The sequence below is a fragment of the Labrus mixtus genome, chromosome 2 (genome assembly GCF_963584025.1).
Source record: "Labrus mixtus chromosome 2, fLabMix1.1, whole genome shotgun sequence".
In the NCBI taxonomy this organism is placed as follows: Eukaryota; Metazoa; Chordata; class Actinopteri; order Labriformes; family Labridae; genus Labrus; species Labrus mixtus.
This window is the reverse complement of record NC_083613.1, coordinates 24,552,717-24,578,154: the sequence shown is the minus strand read 5'-3', so window position 1 is coordinate 24,578,154 and position 25,438 is coordinate 24,552,717. Positions and strand designations below refer to the sequence as shown.

General features: G+C 41.7%; 1 protein-coding gene across 1 annotated transcript in view; it reads left to right on the top strand.

Moving 5' to 3' along the window:
- Positions 1 to 25,438, top strand: part of cntln (centlein, centrosomal protein) — an 82,431-nt gene that overhangs the window by 56,136 nt on the left and 857 nt on the right. The window contains exons 20-26 of the mRNA XM_061057989.1: positions 461 to 682; positions 2,045 to 2,142; positions 5,048 to 5,174; positions 5,380 to 5,517; positions 6,253 to 6,438; positions 11,785 to 11,982; positions 16,924 to 16,998. Coding sequence (XP_060913972.1) covers positions 461 to 682; positions 2,045 to 2,142; positions 5,048 to 5,174; positions 5,380 to 5,517; positions 6,253 to 6,438; positions 11,785 to 11,982; positions 16,924 to 16,998 — 1,044 coding nt within the window. The remainder of the gene's footprint in view (positions 1 to 460; positions 683 to 2,044; positions 2,143 to 5,047; positions 5,175 to 5,379; positions 5,518 to 6,252; positions 6,439 to 11,784; positions 11,983 to 16,923; positions 16,999 to 25,438) is intronic.

Sequence of the window (25,438 nt, the reverse complement as noted above, 5' to 3'; positions counted from 1 at the left end):
CAGGATGGCTTTATTATGCATGCCAATCACAGGGAGAATTAGGCCCTATTGACCGGGCAACGGCATAATCTGTGTCCTAATTAGCATAGAAAAGGAGATTTATCACACCTGAGAGTTATTTAAGCAGAGCCTGCACACCTCCTGTGGTAATGTATACATATGTATACAGTGTGTGTGTGTTTACCCCTTTTATGTAATGTACATTTAAAATGAAGAACTTGTCAAGTCACATAATTTTTCTTTCCAACATTAATACATTTTTGTAGTGTAAAGCCTAAAAATATAGGCTTTGGTCTGAATCAAACTTCTTAAGGTTTTATGTAGCAGCATATCATGTCTATGCTTGACCTATCACAAAAATAAAGGATTACCCGGTTGTACAACAAAGGGCCAAAACTTTAGTTGTAGTATCGTCTGCAGAACCCTGGCCCACCAATTTTGTCTGTCTGTCAATCTGCAGAAGCTGACCTCTGACTTGGCTGGGATGGAGCAGCAGAAAAGGGTTCTGGAGATGGAGCTGGAGCAGTGGAGGAAAATCCAATTCCCCCAGCAATCTGCACCAGCACCAGCACCCCCAGTAAACACGGAGTGCTCCTGCCAGGGCAGGTCCATGCCCACCACAGCTGATACAGCCTCCCAGGCGCTTGGGGCGGAAGTGAAACAGCTTCAAACCAAACTAAAGGTTAGTGGTTATGAGTGCTGTGTAGAGCTCGAGGGTTAATGAATTGCCCTCATGCTTTGTCTTATTGTGCATGCCTTATTAGATTAAGCTTCTTAATAGGATGATGGTGTTACGCATCATGTTCATTTCCAATTTTGTGCACAATGAAGCTGAAGTTAATCATACCATAAAAAACATTGAACATTTTGATAGTATATTTTTACCTTTTTGCTCAAGAAAAGTTTTTGAACATACAGGCAAGCAAAGACATTAAACACATTTCAGTGTCTTTTGGCTACATATGCTGCATTAAACAGTCTTTTTGTGTAAGAATACACAAGAATATATCATTTTTTTAGTTTACATTTTTTTCCCCTCTTTTTCTTATTCCTATCAAACCCATATTTCTGAGTCACTTGAACATCTCAGTGGATTAAACAGCAGGCAGTCCTTGAGGATTTAAGAAATTCTGGTGGGAAAAAAAAACTCTGTCAAGGTTTTACTTTCAACTCATGTAGCGTAAAAAAATCAACAACTCTTGAGCATTTCAATTTACACTCAGCATCACCTGAAATTGCATGTGATTTCGACATGAATTAGCATTTCTTATCATTTGATCTTATTACAGAGTACCTGTCAGAAAGATGAGAAATGTGGGATAGCAGTAGAGACGTGCCCTACATCATAGGGAATGAGGTTTGAGTGGTACCACAGTATTATCAGCCTCCTCTCTACAGTCAGCTCATCAGTGTCACCCGGCAGATTGCTGCTGTCGTTACACACAGATGAGGAAGTCATGTCAGGTGACAGCAAAAGGGGAGAGGCAGGGGATGCACTGTGGGGGTGCAGGCACTGAGTTAGCGAGTTGTCAAAAGCGTGTAGTGGTACGGTTCCCACAAGGGACACGGGGCCCTTTAAACCAAAGTGAACATGCACGTTTAAATAACCATCAGTTTTTTGATCTGATGCCAACCTATCACCATGAACCATATGTCTTAATGTCATTAACACAAGGAAAAAAAGAGAGAAAAACAACATGTTTGAATTAATTTATATTCAAAGATTGTTTGCAGCTGGATTTTTGTTCATGCTTTTTAATATAACCTTCTTTTTTTTAACACACACGCCTTGTTTAATGTATTCATTAGTATAGGTCTGGAAATTGTTATTCTTCCTAATTACTCTCCTTATCTCCTCCACTTTGAAAATGACTGCTTTCCTCTTAACCTCTTTTAGCACCTTCCACCCTCCTGCTGTAACTATAATGAGGTGGCATGCTGTGCCTGACCTGTCATCAGGCGTGTCATGAAAACCTTCCCCACCCCCATCACACACACTCAAACACATAAACTAACACACACGCACCCTCTGCCCTCCCCCCAGAGTGCAAGTGTGGAGGTCACAAGGCAGGTGGCGGCTAACAAAGCCCTGCGAGGCCAACTCCTGGAGAAGGAGGACAAGCTCCGCCAGCTACAGGACAAGTTAGTCTCTCGCCCTCTTTTCTTCATTAGTGTCTCTTTATGTTTCTCATTTACCAGTGCAGCTCTTATATTTCCATATTAAGTTTAACATCCTTCTTTCATTCTGTGTCTGTCCTTCTCCCTGTCTCTCTATCTGCATGTTTGCACTTTCTGCTGCTCTCATCTGCAGTGTTTGATTCCACCATGTGGCAGCACTCAGTCTGCTGCACTCTGCTCAGGCATGCCTCTCCTATGCGTGAATCATCTGTGAAATTATGCATGTTCTCATGAGCGATTGAATAAAAAGCGACTGAAGGAATTAGTGTGTGCGCACATGTGTCCATGTGGGTGTCTTGTGTGTCATGTATAGGGCTGTTGCTTATGTGGGAAGCTGATGTGGGGTGGTGATCAAAGCGGTGTATTGATTGATTGTGTGCCTCAGGAGGAACCATTTTGGCCCATGACACTAAAACCCACACAGCATCTCTCTGGCCTGTGGGCCACAAGCCCTAATGAGTTACAAGGTTCACCTGCTGTAGCTTTTGCTGCATTACAGAGTCAGAATGTATGGCTGTAAATAAATTGCTCAGGGAGAGATTTAAACTGTGTTATGAAAGGAGTATATCATCATTCTACATTAGGATCTCATCTTTGAACTGAGGGAAAGAAACAAATAACAACTTTGCTTTCCTTCCTTTCGCTCTCTCTTTGTATTGTATTCTGTGTCCTCTGCCTGCCATTCTCAATAATGCATCCTGGGCATGTGTACAATCACAGTGTGTATGTGTTTGTGTGTGACCAAAGCACTGCGGATCACAGCCAGACAGAGCGAACATCCCTCTGCTGAGTTTCCACGACAGCCTTAGCCTCTTGTCACACACTCGCTCACTCACTCACACAAGCATGTTACTCGCCATCTCTTCTATCATTCCTCTCCATTTCCTTCCATAGAGGGACCCCTTCTCAGAATGAAAGACATGTCTAGACGTCTCTGAAATATACATCTCGGCATACACACAGGGAGCAAGGCTGCTTCGCCTTAAAGAAGAGAAGGGGGAAAAAAAGAAATGAATTTCAAAGTACACCGGCATGTCCTCAGTCAATATCCGGCACCATGGCCCTGCCTTATTTATGAAGCTGCTTCTTTCATCTTTAGCCCTGTTGTCTATCAGCCACATGAAACGTCCACCCTCACTTCATTCTTAACAACATACACAGAAATGTTCGCTCTAACTCTCTTTTAGACACACACACTTCACACCACTGACTGTTATCATTATAATACACGCATGTTTGAAGAACAATATTGCCAACAAGCGCAGAACAAAGGGAACAAACGTGTGAGTGATTGGGATATAGTTCCAGGCTCTCTCTCTCTCTCTCTCTCTCTCTCTCTCTCTCTCTCTCTCTCTCTCTCTCTCTCTCTCTCTCTCTCACTAACACTCATAAATAGAGATCACACGCTCCGGCAGAAGCTCCATATATCCCTCATTCTTTTTTATCCTCTATTCTTTTTGGGGTGCAGAAGAAGAGAACATCTAAAATAAATGTTGTCGATCTAATTGCCATTAGCATTGGGGCAGAGGGAGCTGCTGGGGCTCTTATTGCTGCTCTCCGTCTTTAAGTCAACACCAGACAGCCATCTGAAAGGTTCAATATGGGTTTTCTCATTAATGGCCAAATCCATGGGGTAACCAGGCAGCGCTACTTTTCCCCATAGACCCCAGGCTAGACTCCTCTCTCATTTAATTTAATGTCACTCCAATAGGACAAGCTCACATTTATTTAGCCAGTCTGCCCTCAGGCATCCATCCACCTAGGGAGGCAGGGACATTTACTTACACGAAAGCATTTGCTCTGGCGTTGCGTCATCTGTTTATTTAAAACACACAGTCGATGAGGCGTGTGGGAGCTCAGAGATCCACTGCATGTTTGAAATAAAAAAACGGCAAAAACCATTTTAATTAACTCCATCCTTATGATCTTTATTCTATTTGTTCTAAATCCCTGAGGTATAGACAACCATGAACAACTCATATTTGCCTTTTATGAAAACAGAATAAAACATACTAACATACTGAGCCCATTTAAAACAAGGCCTCTCTGTAATACGGCTGTGCAGAATGCTGGAATGTTAAACATGTCAATAGAGCAGGTTATCAAAATAGGAAGTGACACAGGGTGTGTGTTTGCAACAGTTGAGACATGAATTTCTTGCAACACAGAGACCTTGCCTCTCTTTAGGGAAAGTATCATCAGCGCAGTACAGCATGTAAACAAACAACATTTTATAAAGCATGTTTCATTGATAATCAGTCATTCACAAGCCGAGTCCCCCTTGCTGATGTGTTTTCAATATGTGACGGGTGTAATGCTGCGTGGGAAATAACAAACATTTAAATATTGATTACAGTCTCTAAAGTAGTGTCACTGCTGATTCAAAATGCCGTTAGTCATAGAGGACTCCCCAGTCACACTTACTGCGGCATTCCCCGCCAGAGCACTCGTTCTAATATATGCCAGTTAGAATTACATATGCATCCTTATTGCACCCCCCTCCACTTACCCGAACAGCATGCCAGTGTATTTAGTTGTCATAATGAGCTGTCATGCCTGATGCACTGCATGGGGACACAGTGCCTGCCAGCTTTGCGTGTGTCTGTGTATGTGTCGGTTTCTCTATGTCTATATTTGTTTCCCATGAATATGCTGTTTGCCAGAGTGTGCCACACATTAAAGTGTGTATGTGAATGTCTGAAGAATGAATGCTTATTGAAGCCTCTCTTCTGATTTGTTGATTGAAGTAATATTTGTTCATTATCTGTCTCTCTTGAAAAATAGATCTTGTATCTCAACGAGAATATTTTACTGGTAAAATGAAAAGTATGCTCCGACAAATTTGTTTGTTTATTGTGTGTGCTTCCAGGACGAGCCACACAGAGAGAGATGTGAACATGAAGAGGCAGCTGGTGGAGGACTTGAAGACGAGACTAAAGGTTCTGCAGGAGATGGAGAAAAGTTACCGAGGGCAGGTGGAGGAGCTTGAGAAGAAGGTACACTCAATGCATCAGAGCAAGGGTCAAAGAATAAACTTACTTTTGCAGTTGTAGACTGAAATCTTACTTTACTGATTTGAAGGACATTTTGAATGAAAATATAAGAGGAGTATTTCTTTATTACAACACAACTACAGGGTCCCAATCCTATCCTTTTCAGGTTTTTTAAATTCATTTTTGCCTGCCCTCTACATCTCTACAGGTGAAGACTTTATCAGAAGAGGCCACCAACAGGAAAGCTCTCATTGAATCCCTGAAAAGGAGACTGAATGTTGCAACCACAGAGAAGGGCCAGTATGAGGCCTCCTGTTCAAAACTGAAGGAGGACCTGGAGAAAAAGGTGGGGAAACAGCCACGGTGGTGGTTGTATCATTATGAGAATAAGACAGCTTATATGCACTTCTTGGAAACCCTTTTGCAAATTCAGACAATTAAATAATACACAAATTGCTGCTACTGACTTGTGAGATAAACTCCTCTTTCCCTGTGCTCTGCCATGGTATATGGCACATATGTATCTGATCACGACTCAGAGGATATGAGCCTTTATTCCATTTTAACTGTAATTTCAGAGTCGGCTTTTTGTTAGTAGTGGATTTAAAACAAATTTCAACCTTTATTTCAATTTCTGTAGTGTCATCTGCAAAAAAATAAAACATTTAATCACTGAACAGAAAAACACTTTATGAATCCGAGATGTTAAACAATTTTAAAATTGCAAACATTTTAAAGCTAAAGGGAGAAAGGTGTCGATCGTTTTTGTAGGCTGTTTATGTTACAAAATAGTTTTTTTGTAATAAGGCAACTTAAGAATCATTCCGATGACATCGAAGAATGTAAAGACCCTGAATAATCAGTGCGGGCTATTTGTTGCTTGCAGCCCATACCATCATGTCCAAAACTATGTCATTCTCGCTGTAAAAAAGACAATACCACTAAGATCTAGAACATTTCAAAATGTACTTTAACTACAAATGCCACAAATGCCTCACAGGCCGAAGCAGACACTCTCCTTTCTAAAACAAAACAAGGTTGCTTACAGCTTACCAATTCAGACTGCTGTGTTTCTTTACAGGAGCAGCGAATGCATGTCTTGCAGGCTCGTTTGGGAGCAAATGAGCAGGCATTGGTTGCACTGGAACAGACCGCTACTGAGCAAATGGAGGGGTTGACCCAGCAGAGCTCCAATGCTTTGGCCAGGCTTCAGAGACAGCTCAGCCAGGCCTACTCCCATTTGGAGCAGCTTCATTCTTTTATCAAGGTACTGTACTAAAGGGGCAAGAAATCAAAGGCCATGGGTCCACAGTTTGTCTTGTTAAATTATCCCACTCACCTCCTTGCAGTGATATTGTGTGGGTGTATCACCTGCAGGGTTAGGTGTAGGTTTCTGGTGCAGCAAGTTGAAGGCAGAGGCTTCTGCAAATTGGCCCCAGTAAATGAACAACTAAATCCTGTATGGCAGGGCTATATACTAAGACCAGCACTTTAAGTGACCCTCTGTCTTGGAGTTGCTCAGCTGGTTGTGGATTTACTAAAAAGCCACCATGACTTGTTTCATGTCATACTGCGGAAGTTCTTTGACCATCACTTGATCCTTTACACCAGAAATCTCCTAACGAACTTCAACACTAATATGGCGTACAATTATAGATGGGAACATGATTGGTGTTTTGCTGTCGGATCTTGTGCTCTTACATACTGAAAACTATGTTGCAGTCTGAGATAAAATAAGTGCATAAGTGTACCAAAAACACAGTTGTTCAAAGATAGATAGACAACTGAATGTCTTGGACACACAGAAATATAGCAGAGCAAAGCTGTATAGTGCTCATTACATGATGTTACATGAGATGATGGAGTAAGCTGTTATACAGACCTGTAAAGGGCAAAGAAGTTAGTTTGTGTCAGAATACGGGTAAGGCCTACTCTAATCACACATCTGAACATATTTTTTTCTAAGTGAGTTTGGGGACATGAAGCCCTTGATCCTCAAAGCCTGGATTATGGAGATAGATGCTCAGATCTACAGCTTGAAGATAATCTCCTTCTATCATGGAGTCAACCCAAGAACTCATCGACAGCATATAGGTACCAAGATACCAGAGAGATGGCAATTCTGTGGATTTGGAAACAAAACCTCACCTGTGGAAAGAATTGGAGTTTGATATGGTACAAATATCTAGTGGTTCTGAAACACTGTCAAACTGCATAAAAAAGGGTTGCTAAAAAGTATGTCCTTTCTTCATTCACCCATGCAGGGCCCTAAATTAACCTACAGGAGAAATTGGGGTTCAGTCTGTTTATTGAGGACACTTTTGATTGGTGACAGTCTAATGATCTGAAGCCATCCAAGGTCAAACAACTGGTATGGTGTCGCCAATAATGCCATCATTAATTCGGACGGTTGTGCTGTAGAGGAAACTTCAAGGCAAGGCTCTTAATTTACCTGTCGATGGACATTCAGCCCCAGGAGGTTAAGGCAGCGATCAAAAGAGTTGCTCTTTTGATTATCAGGAGGCTATCCTCAAGGAGCCTAGAATAAAACCATTGCTCCTTAGCATTGAAAGGAACCAGCTGAGAGGCTTCAAGCATCTCATCAGGATGTCGGGCTTGATTCCTCCCTGTGGATGTTCTCTGGAAACGTCCAACTGGGAGGAAGAACAGACGTAGAACACACTGAAGGAGTTACTCACCCCATCTGATCTGGACAAGCCTCAAGATCCCCCAGGAGCGGTTGGCGATATAGCTAAGGGAAAGAATTACAGCACTACCTAGCTAACCTGCTGCGACCACATCTAGGAACTTCTTACTCATCAAAACATAGATGGAATTGTAACAATTTGTTTATGTGCCAAGAAGTTCTACAATTCTACAATTCATTTAGCAAACACTTTTTTCCAAAGCAATGTACGTCTAAGTGTAAACAATGTCAGTAAGGGCTAAAAAAAAAAAAAGCTTTCAGTCTGAGTGGACATTGCACAGAGGCAATGCACTTTTTGTTTCTTATGGATAGGGAGAATCAGGCAACCATTGTAAATATACTGTGTGCCCAACTGGAGTGGGCACCATTGTCATTGTTAAGACCTAATCCATCACCTTGAGGTGTGTTTGTGTGTCTGTGTCAGTCTATGTGTGTATCTGGCAGAGGCTGATAAAGACCGTCTATCACCTCTGCTCAGCTGACACCTGCCTATCAAAGGAGCAAAAAGGCTTGGCAGGGATAGATAGAGGCTGCAGTGTATTTACACACACATAAATCAAGAATCAAGTGGCACATTATGGACAGTGTTTTGTGGAAAATGTCCAGTTCTTTTGTCCCCGAATCCAATAATTATTCCAAGAGGATTCTTGTTCATGCAAGACTCACCTTGTAAATTGTGGAAAAATTTAGATTTTTTTATTAAATTAAAAAAAAAAATGGATTTCTTTTCCACACTTTAAATATTATAAAAATGATGACCTGCAATTTTTCATACATATGCATTCATGTAGTAAAGAAGACACACATGAATGTAATATACATGTAGAAAAATAGAAGCTGCATTACTTGTGAAAGCTCACATGCATAAGAATACAGTTCATGATTGTATATCTCCGCTCCTCGATTCCCATAACCCTAGGCTTGTGGGGCCATTGTGTTGTTGTTGAGGATTCACATCATTGTTTGTCTCCCCCTGGCTCCTGTGATTCCCTATAAGAACACCGAGCTCTTTGATTGGACTGCCTGACGTCCGGAGGAGATTTACTCTTGTCATGTATTGATCAGGACCGGAGGGCTGTGCATGTGCGTGTGTGTGTGTGTGTGTGTGTGTGTGTGTTTATGGAAGTGTCCATGTGTGTCTTTATGAGCTTGTTTTTTGTTCTTTTGGCGTGTATGTGTGTGTGTGGAGATTTTTCTTTATTGTGTGCCAGCAAACCCTTTTGGCCCCTGCACACGCCCCAGGCTGCAAGCACTGCTGTTGAACTGCTAAACAGTGGCCCTGCATGTAGTGACTACTCCACAGACACACACACTGAACAGTCCCCTTTTAAAGAATATTTTAGCTTGTGATCCAAGAAAAAGAATGATAACACTTTGCTTCATATCTTGAATTCGAAATCCGTAAAGGAAGACAAGAGTAATTAATTTATTATTACTGTAATTTCTTCATATGAACACACTTTAAGAACACACCTGTATTTAACATTCATCTTACACCTTTCATTTACTTATAGATGAGGCTTTTTATATGACATCTTTCTCAAACTGTAGAGAACACAAACAATAACAATACGGTTATTTGATAAGTGCCTGCATATTTTTTGTTCCTGCTCTGCTCTTAATATTTGTAAAACGGCCCTTTGTGTCTTCATATGTGTGAAGAGGATCAGAGGTAGCCAGTTATTAAAGAGGATATCTTTTCGTGCTCATTTGATCCCCATCTCCATGCCCTAATCCTCGTCCTGTCTAAATTGCCCCTCTGGCAATAGTGATTGTGGTACTAGCCAGGCTAAGAGCTCCTAACAAGCGCACACAGACACATGCTCACACACACGCACACGTACCATCCATGTATGTATTAGGATAGCTTGTGTGTGAATGCTGGCATATCTCCCTCCCACCCTTTGTCTCTCCCAGGGCTGAGAATTAGCAATAAATTCACCCCTTAATTTCTTCCTGGATTATTCCACATGCAGGGTTTGGGTCAATTGAATGTAACCCTTGACTAGTGACAGTGAATATCTATTAGGCTGTAAATAAGAGAATAGGATCTACGACTGTTCATTAACGAGCTAGGTATTCCTTAAGGGTAAAAACAGCTCTCAGATACCCTAAAAGGAATTTAGTGGCCTTCCTTTGTCAGAAATTGTTGTCTCTTTCCGTTTTATTTCTGCGGTTTTGATAGTTGACAGATACGAAAGGACACAGTTACTTTTTAGGCTATCAATGGACTAGTTTTGAGATTTAAAGCAATTTTGAGTTTATCTTGTTGCACTACATTTTCCAAAGGCAAATCAAATTGATCTGATCTTGCTTATTTGGATGACTTTGAGTTTTCATAGACAGCACACACTTTAGTTGTATATTATTTTAAATACGACTTGAGATTGTGTGTTCAAGGACCATTGTTCTTTTAATTCAAATGTAATTAATGTTACGGACAATGTTAAACACAAATGTGTTAATTTGATGCATTGTACCAGAGTAAACTCAAGTGTCCACACAGAAGGCGGATAATGCTCGTTTGAAAACTTGACAGTTGCCAAGAAACCTGAACATGTTCCTCACAGAGCTGCTGTGATTGGCTAGGCTACATACACTACCCCTGATTGGTTGTTTGATTCAGACCTCATAAGTTTAAAAAAAATAATAATAACAAACTAAATACAAAGGGCATTCACAGACACAGATCAGGTACACGTTTATTTCAAGGAACCTTTAAATATTGTTTGTTAGTAACATTTAATGATCAAAATCAGTTATTTCAACCAAAAATATAATAAAATAATATTACATACTGTAGCTTTAAACATCTTATTAATTTCTCTGTCCTTCTTGTGTTTTATTTATTCATTAAAATATTCAGTGCTGCTCATAAACAACACTCCAGCTGTAAGCCTGCAACCACTCACTCAGCACTCTCCTGTGAGAACCACCGCTGGCTTTGTAAACTGCACCTGGCCCACCTGTGTGAAATTACAACAGAGGAGTTGGAATGTTTTCCTCGATTGTTCATACGTGATTACCCTTGTTACGGTAATGCACTTGAGTGTTTTCTTGTGTTTGTACTTGTGTTTTGTGTATGTAAATGCACACTGTATTACTTGATTGCTTGGTTATATAGCATACTGTCCAAGAGCACCTTGTACTTGTGCTGTTTTTTTTCTTGTTGTTTTTGTTTGTCTCTTCCGCGGGTTCTCCCGTCCCTAGCTTTTCCTCATCTGACCATCTATTCCAAGGTCAGCTTTTCAGCGGGCTTACAAGGGAATGATACAGAAGATTATTGCCTCGATCAATAAGCTCAAAATGAAGCAAAGGGGAGTTTACTTTATTGACTTTCCCGTGTACAGTGGCAGTTTTAACATTTAATTGTCTCTCTGTATTTAGAGCAAACTCCCATTTAGTGCTCGACAACTGTGCCATCCCAGGACTTCCTCGTCTCGCTTGCCGTTCACTCGGGCCCCATTTAAAACAGCTCCTCATAGCTTAATTATTAACAGTGTTATGCTGCCCTGTTGTACTCAGAGACATTCAGAAAGCAAATAAATAAATGAATGGCTGTATTTTCAGCAGCTCTGTGTCTTTCTCTCTCTCTGATGCATGATTTTCTGTCTGTGGAGATTTTAGCAAAACTTGGGGTGAGTTTGGTATCAAAGCTGTGTTCCCTCAGCTTTCAATCGACAGGGCAACAAACCCTCAGGTCCACACTCCTACAAGGGAGCTTGAGGCGAAACGAAGAGAATCTGAGTGTGTCAAACTCAATATTCCTCCATAATGTACTAGGCCTCTCTGGCGCATGCTTGATCAATTTCATTTATTCATCTGCCAGGCAGAGCTATCCCTCTTGTTTTTCTGTATCCATTTCATCATCCTTCTTTTTCATTTCTTCTTCTCCTCCTCCTTCAGGCCCTGGCCAGTGAAATACTTTTAGACGTTCAAGAGGTCAAGCAGCAGTTGATGAAGAGGAGGAGGTCGAGGCAGGCCAACACTGTGGCAGCAAAGAGCGGCCTCTCAGCCAAGTCCATGATCAAAGCCAAGTCCATCGCTGCCTCCATCCTCAATATGTCAGAGAATGATCTCGCGGACATAATGGACACTGACCAGGTAAGGTCAAGGGACGGGGGGGGGGGTCATCATTTCCTAAATAAACACTAACTTGAGAATCTGTATGAAGTCTAAATTATGCCCAGAGCATGCAGCATACCTGTAATTGATTTTTTTGTACTGTAAAATTTTAAAACATCCTAAAAGTTTTCAGGGGGTTTGCTCAGTGATTGCACCAGAGGACTGAGAAATACATTATATCATCAATATCAGCTTGTAGCCTTGGGTTTCCTTTTGTCAATTGAGGCTAAATGAGGAGCTACCATTACTTTGGCCGATCCACTGGGAATGCATACTCTAGATTGGAATCGGTGAAGAGAAAAATAAATATGAAGAAACAGAAGCCTTCTGTTCTTAGTTCATTTCACCTGTAACTAACAGAATTTTGCTTCGCTGGAAGTCTTTGCTTCTGTCTGAGCTTCTCTTATTGATGTGCAGACAGATTTGGGCAAGTAAGCAAGGTTGAACACCAAGTTAAGTAGAACCGCACACACAGCCATGTTACTAATAAGTTTAGAAGTTGTAGTGAAATAGAGAAAGATGTGGCTATGTTTAAAGCAGCTGTTCTTGCTCTCAACAAGATCAAAAACCTGTCAACACTTGCAGCACCTGTCAGGATGTTATGAGATTTGATACAGCACAAGTTGAGTAAGTACAACTCCTTTTTTTCCCTGCTGAAGGCAGTCATTGAACAGAAAATTCTTCCTATTGGCTCTTCTTCTTGAGTTTCACACTCTTTTCCAACTTGGTGGACCCTTTCTCTACCATAGATCACCCAGCCTTGTCATCAATTAGCACTCCCATGTTACAATCAAGCTCCCATCCCTGGGGACTTCCTCCTATCCATCACAAGATGAGAGAGGGCTCAGCAGACACTTACTCACACTTGAAACCAATTTTAGCCCTTTGTAGCCCAGCTCCACCCAGGGGATGACAGGGAACAGTTTCTCACTTGACAAAAAGTCCCCCTCATCAGAGCTGAAACCTCTGTGGGGAAAATTACTCTCCTCTCCTCAACACTTTTTTCGGTTGCAGTAATAGCCGTTAACGGCAGCCTCCTTGGTGGTGTACTGTGGCGAGTGTGTTTTCCTGATTTGTTAATTTAACATAAATATATCCCAGCTCTGTTGAAAATGCACAAACCCAACAGGGGATTAATAATGGTGTGTCACAGATTGAGGTTAAAAGTATTAGGCTGGACATATATTTGCTTTTACCAATGCCTACGTGTGAGTATGAGGGCTTCCTTGCATCCCCTGCCAGATGAAGTATGCCCATGGTGTAGAGGCAGAGGCGACACAGCAGCAGGGACAACAATAGCAGAAAGTTTGGGAGTGAATCTGATAGACCAAGCCAGAAGTTATCCACATCTGTACAATGTGTCAGTATCACAACACAGCCACAAGTATGCCTGTTAAATCAGCGGGCGACAGAGTTCCATCTTAGATGTCGACGTGGGAACCTGCATTAACTAAATTACTTCAGTACTAATGTTACTATTATGTTAGTTCTTATCACAAAATGAAAATAGCTTCCAGGAGTGTCCCCAGGTTGGTAATTTTATATCTCGCATATAGTTTTGTACAGCCTGAGCTCTCTGGTCTGTTCTCTAGAGGAATCTTCCTCATGCAGGTATGTATATGAGTGTATAGCCAAGTTTGTGTGAACAATTATGTTCTTTACGCAGCTGGATGTGTACGTGAACACAAGGTTAAAAAGCAAGTATATCTTCGGTGTGATTACATGTTGTTTTATTTAAATCCCTAGACAATTTTTGTTTGTGCTTTTATCCTACTGTGTGTTTGGCTGGGTGTCATGGAGTGTGTCTATACGTAAATGTTTGTTAGCTAGCTGTTGGAGGTAACTCAAAATCATGTGGACCTTTTCTTATACTAATCTCATCTAGCTAGACAAAGTTAGCAGTTGACACACTGTTATACAATCTAAAATGTGGTTGTTCTTGTAATAGGTTTGAAATTATGGAAACTTTTGTAACAGAGATGAAATTCTACCGTGTGTTGAGCTTTTGCAAGACAATTTTTTACTGTCTGTTTTTCTTTCTACTTGAGAATGTGACACGAGGTTATGAGGATGTCCCAGCAGTCTTCAAAAGTCTGATTCATAGCGAATGTATTCATTTATTCACTTGGTTATGCGATACCAGTGTGCTGAATGAGAGCCCAGGGCTCAATGGGAATGCTTTTACCTCTGGTTTTTACTTTTAAATCAGAAAACTCCATTGCCAGCTGAGCTACTTTTCTAAAGTTTGGCAAATTTCTCTTGTCAACAATATTTGCAGAAGTTTTTATCATTGTAAGGCACTGCACTTTGGTTTTGAAATCAATGCCTTTTTTACATTTTGCGTGTAACAGAATTTTTTTAATGAATTATTCCTGGTTTTTGGTCATATTTTGGAATTCTGCAAATAGATAACCTTCATGTAATTACAACCAAGTTTTTCCAAAGGCTACATATATTCTTCCCTCTAAAGCAATAACCTTGGTTTGTTGGTTTGTCCCAGTTTTGAAAAATCTAAGGTTATGTTTAAGGTATTTTACTGAACAGAAATGCAGCTGTGACAAGCCTATTTATACAGCAGGGACTGTATGAAGTGAGACCTCCCTTTACTTAGATGTTTCATGGGAATAGGAAGGAAAACTACCGTAATTGTTTGTAGTTTTTCAAGTGGTTTTGTACTGAAACAGCTGCTCCGTTACACACAAACTAATGCAGAGACAAACTCTAAATCAATCTGACATATTTACATGGTAGAGATGGGCATTTCAAGAAAGTCACTATTCGAAAGTCACTGGCAATTCTTCAAATAATATTCAAATAATAACCCACCCATACACCACCACCACGGAATCTTTGACTGACTCGCTCGACCAATGCTGCACTTTTTGCTCTATCCCCGAGTGGACCGATCAGGAAACATTTAGGTTTTTTCCTCCTTTTTTTTTTATTACTGAATTACTGAAATTACTTTGAGCGACTATTCAGATATTTAAAAAAATAATTTCCTATCCCTCGTTCATGGATGTTAAGATTGTGTGCTCAAACATAAGCGCTCACACACATGTATGGTACTGCACACCATGTTATGCCTTTGTCCATTCCATAGCGTGCAGCAGAGGAGCAGAGAGGGCCGAGCAGCGCTGGGCTCCCTGAACAACTTGTTGTGGAATTAATGATCCAGATGTAATAAGACTATAATTGCCAGGCCAGTTTGTTTTGCACCTAATGCTTGATGGAGGGTCAGTGCTTTGTTATATATCCACCAAGGGCTGGATAAGCACTCTCACTCTCATTCATATACACTTCTAGACACAAACATGCTCCCCCCTGTAGAAGGCTTGAAGACGATAGTCACTAAAAAAGCCCCCTCTTTCTCTCTCTTTCTTTCTCACTTACATAACCAGATACCCCCCCAGTTTCTCTCATAAGAAAAAATCCCCTTCATCAGAGCTGAAAACTCTGGGGAAAGTGACTCCTCACTCCTCAAACCCTGTTTTTCTCTGTTGCATTAATAGCGGTTACTAGCTGCCTGCTTGGTGACGTAATGTGGCGGGCGTGTTGTGTTTTTTTTTAATTGAACATACAGTAAATAGATCCGAGCTCTGTCAAGAATACACATGGATTAAAAACGTGTCACAGTTTGAGGTTAAAAGTGTAAGGCCAGGCATATACGGTACTTGCTTTTAACTATGCATATGCGTGCACACAAAGGCTGCCTTGCATCGCCTGCGTCTATTTGAATCATCAGTGTCCTCATCATGTAACGCAGTGTGATCTTAAGATGAAGTATGCACATAAACGGTAAGAACAGTGTAGAGGGAGAGGGGATGCAACATGGTCAAAACAGCAGCAGGGACAATAATTGCAGAACGTTTGGAGAGAGAAGCTGATTGTCTGTAGTTATCCACATCTGTATGATGTGTCTGCCACGACACAGCCACAAACATAATGTAGCTGGCGACACAAATCTAAAACATCCTAGTCCACTTACTAGGACTTACTGATATTTCTCACATCCATTTATCATAAAAGCTGAAACACACACACTTTGTTGAAGCGAAATAGTTTTTAGTTTTTAGACTTTTTATTGTTGCCACATTGTTAAAAGCTATTTTATTCTCTATGGTTCTGAATTTTCATTACATTTAAAACATGAATACATCACGTGCACAATAAACTGCTCTGGGTAAAACCATTTAAGTCCTATGCAGAGTAACACTCCCAGATATTTTAAATGGTTTGAAACAATCTTGGTCATAGTTTCTCAGCTGAAAATCCTTAAAAACATAGCTAGTATTTTAGATTTTAGTAAGTTATCTCACTCACATTAATACTGCTAAAAGTAAAGGGTGATCTTTAGAAAGTCAGCATCTCTTTAAATATACTCAAAGTTCCCTTACAGACTCGTGACACTGTACTCTGTGACCGCAGAGACTTTTAAATCCAGCCACACAGACGTTCCCCCCCCATCTTCCCCCCTCCCTCGTGTCACTGTCAGGCAGTACAAGGCTTGTCACATCATTTGGAGCAGCAACACCTGGGGTTTGAGGTGAAGAGGTAACACATTAGTGCTGAGGTGTACATGGCCACACCGTCTTCTCTCAGTTCATTAGCAGTAACAAGGCTCCTCTTTATACTTGACTAGCATGCAAACATTTACTGGCATACCTTGCCACTGAGTCTCCAGAGAGCTTCTTCAAGGTCCCGGCTGGTATGATGCTACAATTCTGCCCTTGCTGGCAGATTCTCCTCATCAAACGTTTCTCTAATCTGATTCATTTCGAACTTTTACACTTTACTCATGTTCAAAAATGATCAACTGAGAGTATCCTCTCTTAACGCCTGCATTCTTTCTGTCCCAGTTTGTATCTTTCAGACTTCATCCTGTCATTAAAATGTTTGTATTTATTGTTGTTTTTTCAGGCGACAGAGGACCATTCAGAGAGTCCAGGAGACCAGGAGTGGCTGGAACACCTCAACCACATCCTCCAGCAGAAGGTTAGGCTCACACATCTGCAGTAAAGACCCCACAAGTTACTCGTTCCTGCTTACACACATGGAAGTGAAATCTTGTATAAGCTTAAAGCCCATCTTCCCTTCTGGTCAAATATTTTGAGCTTAATGTTACAATTATTTGAGGAGTCGATTTTTAAAACAACTGTTTTCGAGAGAGTCAATAGATAACTAAAAGTTTTTCTTCTAAAAGTTTCTGGCGTTTAAAATACTGAAGATTGAGATCAAGCACAAAACAAAACATTTTTCAAACGTGCACGTCTAATCTCCTTCAGGTATTGATTACAAGTGGCACTTTTAACTGCTTTGTTTATCTGAAAAATAGATCATTAAGTAGTCTTATTTAAGTAAATGTGTATGTTTAACAGAGCAAATCCCCAAAATAAGTTTCTTGATGTTGTCTTTTTTTTGATGATACAGTTTTTAAAATCATTGATGTAAAGTTTTGTTACATTTAGGAATCGATTCATAATGTGCCTCAGAGTATATCACAAAAAATGTTTAAACATTCAGACATTTTAAATCAAACTAGATCACTCAGTGCATGCATGTTTCTTGTTCTGTTGCCTTCTTTATAATAGCAGATATACTGTCCTTACATAGCAGACAAAAAAAAAACTGGGTACCATAAATATCACAAAAATACAAAATATTGAGGATGTATTTTAGTTCCTTAAATGTGTCCCGCTCCAGGCTCTAAAAAAAAATCATGCAAGAGATGAAACAAAGAAAAGCCACGACATTCTGCGTGCGTGCGTGCGTGCGTGCGTGCGTGCGTGCGTGCGTGCGTGCGTGCGTGCGTGCGTGCGTGCGTGTGTGTGTGTGTGTGTGTGTGTGAGTGAGAGAAAGTCTTTGTGTGCACAGCCACTCATCTGTGAGTGCTCTGCTGGAGCTTTACTCGAGTGCTGTCAACGTCTGCTCGCTGTGATATGTGTATGATTGAGAGTGTCGAGTGTGTGTATGTGTGTCTTGTCTATGTTCTTGTCAGCGGCTGCCGCAGGCACTCATGCGTCGCCTCCGCACCACGACACACACCAGACACTGTTCTCTTGTTCCCCAGATCTTCTTCTGACCTTTCCACCTTACTCTCCCCCTCCCACACTAACAATCACACACACACACACACACACACACACACACACACACACACACACACACACACACACACACACACACACACACACAACAAGACTCTACTGAATCCATGTTTTTCCCTTCTAGCTGGACAGCTCTCAGTCCCTGTTCTCTGTCTCTCTCTGCCATCCTCCACTGTCCTGCATTCCTCTCTCTCTCTCTCTCTCTCTCTCTCTCTCTCTCTCTCTCTCTCTGGCTCAGACCCCGAGGCAGCTTGTTAGTGGGGAACTAAATATTGATTTGGCGGGCCTGTCGATGCCGGGAGAATGAGCTAGTGTCCACCAGAGACCTCGGCACCGGCAGCCTGCTATCGACGTTTTCCGTGGGCAGAACAGGGGTGGTGGATGAGGGGAGGGGGTGGGGGGATGAAGCTGGTGTGGAGTGGAGGAGGAGGAGGAGGAGAGCAGAGTATGACAAGGCTGAGACTCGCCCCTAGGTCCCTGCAGGGACCGCTGGGACCACAACAGTCATCCCCTTTACTGCATTAGACTTTTTCTAACGCCTTTCAAGTCCATCTTGAGCTGTTTTTTGTGATTTATTTATTACACATTTTCCTCCTCTCTAAATCTCACAGTTTTCTCTCATCTAGTTTTTTAATTGTGATGTGTTATGAGAGGGACACACAACTCTTCTGCTCTCTTTTTTCTGTCTTTTCTAAAAAGCAGGAATGACAGCTCATATACTAAGAGTCCAGGGAAAGGGTATGTGATGGTTACATTTAAGGCAGATCTCTTAATTGGAGGATTTAAGGTGGTTATATGCGTCCTTTGATGCTCAGAAACAAGCATTTTCTTAGCAAGGGAAAACATTTCTGAATCCCTCAAACTGTACCCCTTTTTTGCTCCTCTTCTCTCTGTCATAGCTTATGAAAGGCTCACCAAGCAGAACATCTGTGAAGTGAAACGGCCTGGCCTGTCACCCTGCCTGTGACACTAATAACACACTCCCCTAATAGTGATATGATCTTACCCCTGAGCTGCACTGGCACACACTTCTCCAGATAAAAAGACAGAAATAGACTCAGTGAAAGGAAAGATGAGAGAGAGATCCATGTCCTTAACTGGCTGGCTGTCACTGAAAGAGGATGAGAATGTGTCCATCGGTCTGTGCGTGTGTGTGCATGTACTGCATGTCTAGGTATTGGTGGGTGCATGTGCACTCTCACGACAGCCTCATCCTGTCACTGTCAGTGCCTAATGGAGCTGCCAGTGGGACAGCACTTTATTATCTCTGTGGCCCTGTCAATAGCAAACCCATCACTCACTCTGTGTGTGTTCTGCCTGTATATATGTCTGTGATGTGGAAGAGCAGATGAGTGGTATGTGTGTCTGTCTGCAGGCCATTGTTCGCCATCCTTGTCATGTGCTGCCACATGTCAACATAACAAGAAAGAGAGACATCCACACCACTTTAGCAAACAGTTTGTTGCAGACAGAGAATCGTGCCTGTGAACGTGTTGAGTTACTGCTACTCTCATGCCACAGAAGTGGCATACATTTCTCTTTCCCCCTCACCGCTACCCCACATGTCCACTCAAAACCAAATGAAACATTGCATTCATTTCCTCGTCTCTCACCTCCACTAGTGAGTTAATGAAATCAAACCCTACGCCTCTCTGTGGAGAGCCACCATAAGCTGCGCTGCATGGCCAGGGTCGAGGGACGGTGCTATCTAATAATCATGAGCAGGCCAGGGGGTGTACTGTACGGCTCCACTGCAACCCGCCATGAATAAGGCCAGCAGAGAAGATGGAGTGTCCATGTGGGCCACAGGGTCCAGGCACCGGCCCGGGGAAGCATTGATTTAATTGCCTTTGGTTTATTTGTGGAGTCCTAATTATTGACTGGAGGTAGAATTTAATGGGCCAAGTCTTTATGAAGACAGGGAAATGACTGGCTTCTGCTGCTGGCCAATAATGAACAGGAGGTGCATGTGCATGCAAGCGTGTGCACATGCATGCAAACACACACGCTCCCTCCAGATCATTTTTCAGACTCATTTTGTACACACGCATGCCCATCTCAAGCCTCATGACAGCATAATAACATTTAAAAAGTCATTGACTCTGTTGATTTCTTTATGAGAGGACAGCGGTTTGGTTTACTGGTATGGGGTGGCGCAGAGGGCCTGCTAATATTTACCTCAAAATCACACCCGAGGGAGACGTCCAAGCATCACTTCTTATCAGCCTCCAAACTATAACAAGCAGGTGAACATTACATTAAGACAGTAGTGGAGACAGGCCGGAGCGATCTGGACTGGATGGACTACAGGGCTGAAATCATTCCTGTAATTTCTAAACCTTATTGAACTTTGGGGAGGGGCTGCTGTAGCTCTTTACTATGAAGGCAAATTGTTTCATTTATCAAAGGTTAAATAAAATACGTTATTCACGTCACCTCTTTTCCAAGCTTCTCACCATAATGGCACTTCCACAGGGCATTAACCCTTTGTCTAAAAACATATCAAAGGCTCCATACCTCACAGAGCTAACATACACAGAAAGTTTTCTGTTGTTGTCGACGCTGCGAGGGCGATGTGTAGTGAATTGTGTTGTGTGGCTCATTATGCCTCTGTAATGACAAGGAACAGCTCGGAGTCCCGCACTTCTCTCTGAAGGAAAGTGACTCTAATTAAGGCTCATTTAATGATTGCACTAATTAAATCAGCGACTCTTTTTCCGTCTCTCTAAGTGTGTTTGTATGTGTGTGGAGGGGACTGGAGCCCGGCCTTTGTACTGTAAATATGTCACTGAAACATTGGCAGGGAGCAGAATGGGGGTCTCCCAGGAGGAGGCTGCTGTTAGAGTTGTTAATGCCAGAGAACACTGCAAATTTTTCTCTGCTCAACTTGCATCTCATATAAATAGAAACAGCAGACACAGCTTGTCGGGGCTGTTCCATTGCTTTGTTGTTTGATTATTTTAACCTGACCAGATACAGTGTATCAAACCGCACAATTCACAGGGCCAGCTGAAATAAGCCAGGTGAATAATCTTGTTCTCATTCTCTGGTTTTTTTGGAGCTTTAAGAACAATTCCAGTCTGATTGTACACACATTGACTTTCCCTTTTAAAATTAAAACAGAAAGAAGATAAATAATGCAAGTAGACATGTACTCCATGAAGAGATGACTGGACGTGTTCTTTTTTCTCTCTGTGACAGTTTGCTGCAGGCACAGCCACTTTGTTGATTGTAACTGCTTCTCAGTACATTAACTCGGCCAATGAGCCGTACTGTTAATCACGGCTGTGTTCCTGATTGCAGAATTCTACCTAAAGGTTGCATCTCTTTTGTATGGATATCACCTTTCTAAATTTATACCCCAATCGTGTCTGAATCACCTCATTTTCACACCTAATGAGTAGGAACCTGAAACAAAGACCCGGTGCTTTCCTGTGTTTAATCTAGGGTGTATTTAGGTCAGATCCCTAACAAATGCATGTTGCACACTGAAATGATGTTTCCAAACAACGTATCAAGAAAAGGAGAGATTTTTAATTACAGTATTTGTGGCCCCAAGTGTCCAATTCCCTTTCATATCAGTCTCTAGTGGCCTAAAGGGGAGAAAAGAGAGGGATCTGCTCCGCTGCAGGGGTAGGTAATTATGAAGGAGAAGGAAAGAATAGGCTTGTTGGAGCTTTAGTGATTTTCTTACCTGAGCCCCTCTTTGCAAATGTGACATATTCATTATCGGAGATAATCAAATGCAAGACTTTTTAGTGAGGTGCCTTTGTGCCTGGGCTTTTTTTTTTCCTAATCTATTTATCATGCTGTTGTTGTTGTTATTCCCCCGTTTGATAAATTTGATTTTCAAACAAAAGTGAGAAGATCAGAGATCAAAGAGCCGCTCTCCCCCCTCTGTGATAAAACTACTGTAACTACTTCTTCCTCACCTTGAAAAGTGGCCTACATTGGAGACGACTCGCCAACCTGGGACAAAGATTAAAAGCGAGAATCCTTCACCACTGTGGAAACAGTCCTGTCATACCAATCAGATACAAAACAAGTTGCGTATCCATATTCGTCATAAACCAGCAGAGTACATAGCCTATTAACTGCTCTTCCTGAAGCCTAACATGTACTTTTGAATACACTTTTTGATGTTGGTATACAGATCGAAAGTCTTTTGAGACTCATGAAGAAGCCAACAGTCCCTGCTTTTGTAGAGCTAAATGCTTGTCTACCTATTAAATGTTATAACTACATTATAGCTGGTGGCTAACTATGAGAAAACACACTCTGACTGCTTGCAGAAATTTGAATGATATACCCTCACTCTGATTCACCCTCCCTCTTAACTCTCACTCTTGCTCATTTAGATATCGGGCAGACTGATACAATCTTTACAGCTCCTCACAAATTGGGCCCTTGGAAATAATTGTGTTAACCTGTTCCGAGGGAGAAGACAAAAGAGCTGGAATGATCGATCTTTTAAAGAAAAAAAAAGAAAAAGTTGGTGTTTGTAATGCCACTATCAGACAATGGTCACTGGAGTGCTGCAACTTTGAGCTGCTCCTCGCCTTGAGGTGTGCCCGGGGCTGTGGAATAGCAATGTCATTTAATTGGCTCATAAAAACACCTTTTGCTCGCAGCTCCGGCCCCTCGCCTCCACACACGCACACCCACGCTTGTCAGTGTCAGTGGCTTTACATGTCAGTTCACTTCTGAAACATGTTCATGAAATCATACCTAGACAAAAGGTCTGCTCTGCAGGGCCTGTTGAATAGTAATGGATGTGGGTTAGCATGGCTTAGTGCTACAGTAGCTTCTTTTTTTTTTGTGTTGCCATAGGGGACAGGGGCCTCTTGCAAAAACAGCGGCTCCGATACTTAGTGCTGGTGCTGGCGATCTCTGCCATAGGGGACAGGGGGCCCGGCTAAATCAACTGTAGCATAACATTAGTGCCAGTTGCTAACACTGCCTTAAGGAACCCAGGGGATCGACCAGAGCAGCTGCATCACAGCTTACCTCCAAACATCCTGCAGGGTATCGGTCCCCAGAATATGTGGCCGTTAGATGAAAGGGAATGATAGCGCTGCTTGTCCTGTTTGTGAGTCCGTGTGTGTATGTATGAGTGCTGGTGCCATAATGCTGATCTGAGTCACACACCTTAGGGAGATGAATCATAATGAAAAGTACTTTACCCAACAAATAAGCATCACATAACAAGTCACCAAAACTTGTTGGACTTACCTCGCTGTACTTGGTCAAACATATAATGTCTTTAAAAAGATTCATATAAATTTAATCCTCCTGTGCGTTGTGCATTTTCTTTTTAATCCTTAAGAAGGAATTGAATTTGGCCACCAGTGAGGTTGTGGTTTAGACCATGGTTTTACATCCATGGTTCAAGTCCAAATCTGGACCTCTGTTGCACACCTCATTTCATTTTAGTATAAATCATAAATGTAGATCCAAGTTTCCTATGTGCTTTATGAAGGCAGCTAAATAAAACACGACTATCGGGTTTTCATAGAAATAAGATATCAATACAGTTAGGGCAAATAATATTTTTTAAGAGACATGATAATAATAAAAAATGTAAATGTACATTTCAAGTACACTTAAGAAAAACTTTGAGAAGGGACTTGTGTAGTTGTCTCTTATATAAAAGTCTTGCACCCCAATCTCAAGGGGATTTGTAAGTTGTTGTTTTTTACTCAAAGTTTTTCTATCTGTGCTTAAGTATCACTCATGTTGGGTTTATCTAGATCTTGTTTACCTGTTAGTGTTGTTTATCCATAATCCCCTATCGGTACTTTTAATGATCCAGTCTCCCTCTCTGCTGTCCCAAAGAGCCTTGTGTTGTGGCTGTGTCTCTATCTAAGTGGGTTTGTTTGCATAGTTAGTGGCTCTAAGTGCAATTAGCTGATTGGGTAATTGTGTGTATGTGTGTGCATTTATGTGAATGTGTGTGTGTGTGTGTGTGAGAGACAGAGAGAGTGAACCCTCCCGAGGGCTAAGAGGCAGAGGGAGATGTCTCAGCAGTTACTTCAGTATAGTGGTTCTCTGAGGAATAGCGCGCTGTGTTTGATGCATCCAGTGCTGCTGGAACTGACTTTACACTCCTCGAATACTCAAGTGCACACACTCACACACACACACACACACACACACACACACACACACACAGGCACACACTTCCCGGCACACTGGGCCTTGTGTTCCCTGCTCCTGTTACCTCTAATGAAGAGGAGAAAGGTGTCAGGGGGCAGAGGGACTGGGGCTCTCACACTCCAGACGTATTGGAAATTGATGAGATGATAGTTTCAAATCACAGACCTTTGCCGTGTCCTTAAAACATGTTAGCTACAGACCTTATTCTAATGTGTGCTGTGAGTGTGTGTTAATCACATCAAAGCAACACGATACCTTCTATTCCCCCGATGCAGATGTTACTCAGTAAAGTTAGTTTCAGCACTTTAGACTTGTGTTGGCCGGTTTCTCTGTGCCTGGTTTAATAGCTTATATTCTCACATTCCCTTTCAAGAGATAAAAAGTGAAAGATTTTATGATATTGAAGTCACTATTTTCAGCTCGACCCGTCCACTTCTCATCTCATGCCATGTGACTCTGGGAAATGGCTTAGGGAATTAATTTGTATCCTCCGCCTGAAGAAGACGTTTTTAAAAGGGCTGCACATAACTTGCAGTGAATATTTATGGGTGATAGAGTTTGAATGCCTGCCTTTGATCAGACACCCTAATGACCACACAATCCTTGTGTCGATTCAGAGGAAAAACAAAATCAGCCAGAACTCTGAGGAGAAGCCTGTCCACCTCTTTATTTAATCTTTTACAACATTTCCATGACTAGAATTTACTTTAAAGATCCTCATTCTCAACCTTTGTAATCCTATATGATGAAGTGAACATCAGTACATTTAAAAAAAGAGCTGCAGTGCAAGCGTGCTTTGCGACAAAACAACACCCCCCCCTTTTAACAAGTTGTGCATGACTGTACTACCTCAGAATAGAAACTTATGGGAAAAGTAAAGTGTGTCAAACGAGCTTTGAAACTACTGCTGTGTAGCTTTTTTTTTTCTGAATTTCCTTGTTGAAACACTCAACATAGAGGGTCCCTCAAAAGTTTCACAATTCCTCAGGCTGTCTGAGGTTCTTTTGTTTCAAAAACCAGCAAACAGGCTCTCTGAAAAGCTGCCAGGTGTCAAAAATCAGACTTTTTTTTAACAGTTGTGCATTTGTGTGTTTTCCTCATTTGCTCTTTTTTCTCTTACCCCTTCAACCGCCACCCCCACACCCTTTTTTCTATCGCTCCCCTCCCCTGCA